This window comes from Chenopodium album, chromosome 2, assembly GCF_948465745.1.
Source record: "Chenopodium album chromosome 2, dcCheAlbu1.1, whole genome shotgun sequence".
Taxonomy (NCBI): Eukaryota; Viridiplantae; Streptophyta; class Magnoliopsida; order Caryophyllales; family Amaranthaceae; genus Chenopodium; species Chenopodium album.
Genome location: NC_137835.1, coordinates 9,151,846 through 9,155,023, shown reverse-complemented (window position 1 = coordinate 9,155,023; position 3,178 = coordinate 9,151,846). Strand labels below are relative to the sequence as shown.

General features: G+C 29.4%; 1 protein-coding gene across 1 annotated transcript; it reads right to left on the bottom strand.

The window, feature by feature from the left end:
• Window positions 1-688: 688 nt before the first annotated feature.
• On the bottom strand, window positions 689-2,396 carry LOC145582499 (BAG family molecular chaperone regulator 1-like). Its single transcript, XM_081639490.1, has 4 exons — window positions 1,898-2,396; window positions 1,553-1,809; window positions 1,325-1,471; window positions 689-1,198 (listed from the first exon to the last, which is right to left on the bottom strand). The coding sequence occupies exons 1-4, from the start codon at window positions 2,130-2,132 to the stop codon at window positions 998-1,000; spliced, it is 840 nt and encodes a 279-aa protein (XP_081495616.1). The 5' UTR covers window positions 2,133-2,396; the 3' UTR covers window positions 689-997.
• Between the last annotated feature and the right edge of the window lie 782 nt (window positions 2,397-3,178).

Sequence of the window (3,178 nt, the reverse complement as noted above, 5' to 3'; positions counted from 1 at the left end):
TCAAAATCTTTCAAAATCTGACCACCCTAACCCCCTCCCCTTCAAAATCCGACCACCCTACCCCCTCCCCTTCAAAAACCGACCACTCTAAGGTGGTAGTGGTGGCAGGGTACGGTGGGGATGGGGGTTCTCTGTTTTTTTTTTTTTTTCTTTTAATTTTTTTTTAAAATAATTGAAAAAATAATTAACCAATTAATAGCTGACACGTGGCATGTAACTTAGAAAAACCGGTCATCAACAAGTAATAGATCTGTCAAAGAAGGTAGGGGGCAAAGGTTGGATTTTTGTGAGATTAAACGAAGGTTGGATTTTCATTGTCAGACCGGCCAAAGGTTGGATTTTTAGATTCCATTTTTCCTATTACCATTGCAACTTATTAGTTTTTTTTTACTTTTTTCACATGAAAAATATTATACTTATGAACTTATTACTCATAGAAGTTATACTCCGTAGTCCGTATTTAGTTGTGAATTGAAAATTATCATAACCAAAGTTATCAACACTTAGCCCTTATTTGAATATATTCGAGTCTATTTGGTTCATCATTTACAGTTTTGGGGAGATATTATTGGTGTTTTTTTTTATAAAAAAAGTAATGCCATGTGTTGTTTCCATTCGTTATCCTCTTTTTTTTTAGCACTTATTAAACAACTTAAGAAAACAAGACAAAAGCTAAAGAAGAAGAATATTAACCTCAAAATTATATTCCTTATATCCCCACAAATGAATTGAGAAAAAGAAAGAAAGGAATTGATAAATTATACTATATGGTACCACAGGTAAAAACCTATGGCTAGAAACAACCAAGATGGCAATTCCATTACCTAGCAATCAATAAACTACGCACTATACTAGCTATTTATATTTGTTATATACATTACATTAGCGTTCTTCTAAGAAGCGCAACATTTGACTTTTCACAATCAATAAACTTAACAGTACCATAATCCATTATTATAATGTATAACTATCAAGATTTATCAAGTCTCAATATATCTCAATATTTCTCCCACTTTGATGTCAACATGAGTCCATTGGAAAAATTCCTTTGCTCTCTTTGTTGTTGCATTATTAAGGGCCTTTGTTGCTGTTGTGAGACAACTAACCCAACTTGACTACCACCATATCGAGTCGTTGCCATTGCATTTTGAGCCTTCAATCGATCGAGAATTTCGATATATTTTTGAATCCTAACCACCTTCATAAACAAAATAAATAGTCGAAATTAATTACTTTATTAAGATATAATTACTAACAATAATTATGTTATTAATGACTTCTAATAATTTTTTAACAAAAATTTAAAAAAAAAAAAAATTAGTACCTGTGTTTTCCTTTTCAACTTTACTTCTCCATCAGCTACAATACCATCCAATTTTATCATTTGAGACATCAACAATTCAATCAAAGTCAACAATTCTTTCTCAGCAACTCTCCCACCTTTACAAATTACTGATTCCTTTGCTGTTACCTGCATCAAATTAATACATAATTAAACAAACAACATAAATAAATCATCACTTAAAAAAAAAAAAAACAGAGAAAAATTTACCTGGCAAATAAGCTGATCAACTTCAATGGCAACCTCTGCAACAGATTTCATAGCCCTTTCCATATTCAAATTTCGACGCGATTCGAGAAATCGTTTCTCTTGGCTAATGATATCTTGTACAAGAACAATCTTTGATCCTTCTTTAACACCAGAAACATCAAGAAATGATTTTGATTCTCTTTCCTTGTCTTTGAAGATTAGTTTCTGATCTTGTGGTTGTAACCCTGTTACTTCTGCTAACATTTTCTTCAATTCTCCTGTAAAATCACAAATTCATACTCATTAAATTTCCATTATATATAAGGAAAGGGAATTAAATGTTTACAAAAAATAAATGAAACTTACCAAAAGTAGCATGAGAATTAATGTGAATTTCATGGTAATAAGAACCATATTTCACTAAAACTTTGATTGTTGGAATTGGAATAGAATAATTTCTATTGCAATCCAAATTCCTCTTTTGAACCAACATTCCTCCTGGCCTCATTTCCCATTCTAAACCTCCCATTTTTCCAACATTATTATTGTGATTATTATTGTTGTAATTATTGTTATTATTGCAGTTTGTTTTCTTCATCATTTTGATAAAAAAAATAATAAAGATAAATAGAAAAAACAGAGATACTCTGTTTTAGTAGAATGTTGGTTTTCCTTGGAAAAAAATTTCTCAAAATTTGAAAATTAATGAAAAAATTAACAGAAAATTGAGAAACAAAAAATGGGTTTATGCTAAATTTTTGTTGAAAAGCATTAAGGTTATGCTCTGTTCATGAATTTGGAGGAGAGAGAAAGTTGGGAAGAAAAGAGTTTTTAGAGAGAGAAAGAGAGAGGAGAAGGGAATTGATCATGTAAAGGCAGCAAAGTGGTGCTTATATATATAAATCATAAAATAAATTTAGGGAAATTATTTTTATAGCATTAATTTAAAATAATGGGAATATTAGTCACATGATTGGACAAAAGCAAAACTTAGGAAATATTTTATATTATTGGAGGTTATAAATGAAGAAAAAGGGAAGAGTACTTGGTCCGTGAATATATGCTATAGTAAATTATTGTTGGGAATTATATAATCATGCTTTATTTTTCTCTCTCTATTGCAATGATAGAGGTTAGAGGATGAGTAAGCCAATCCATTTAATGGAAATTTATTCTTGTGTAAAGTAACCTTACCTTATGAACATTATTTGATGATTTTCTTCCTTTTAAGTACTTTTATTATTTTAACTTAGCAAGATTTCAAGATAAACTTCCTAACATTCATTGGATGTTGAATGTGTTTATTAGTGTTTACTAATTTGTCCCTATACGATGATCAAATGCAATTAGAGATTATTTATAAATTATACGGCGTACTCAAGTAATCTTTCGTTTCAATGTGAACTCTTCTAAGTACAAGTAACATTAAGAAGTTAATATAAAATCAATTGTTGAATGGTGTAGTGATTAGAACTTTAAAATGTATAAATTCAAGTTCATGAGATCAAATCTTGTACTAGTACTTTTTTTTTTTTTTTTTTTTTTTTTGGGTATGTGTAGGGCATGGAATAAATTTAGGAAAACTATTCATAAAGTAATATGCAATTATTTAATTTGTAACGTAAGTATTAAATACGATGTATTAGT

Bases quoted from the DNA above. Each gene is read 5' to 3' on its own strand.
- LOC145582499 (XM_081639490.1), bottom strand. From the start codon at position 2,132: ATGATGAAGAAAACAAACTGCAATAATAACAATAATTACAACAATAAT. The intron at 1,810-1,897 runs GTAAGTTTCATT...GTGATTTTACAG, and splicing joins TAATTCTCATGCTACTTTTG to GAGAATTGAAGAAAATGTTA. The intron at 1,199-1,324 runs GTACTAATTTTT...TTGTTTATGAAG, and splicing joins AGTTGAAAAGGAAAACACAG to GTGGTTAGGATTCAAAAATA.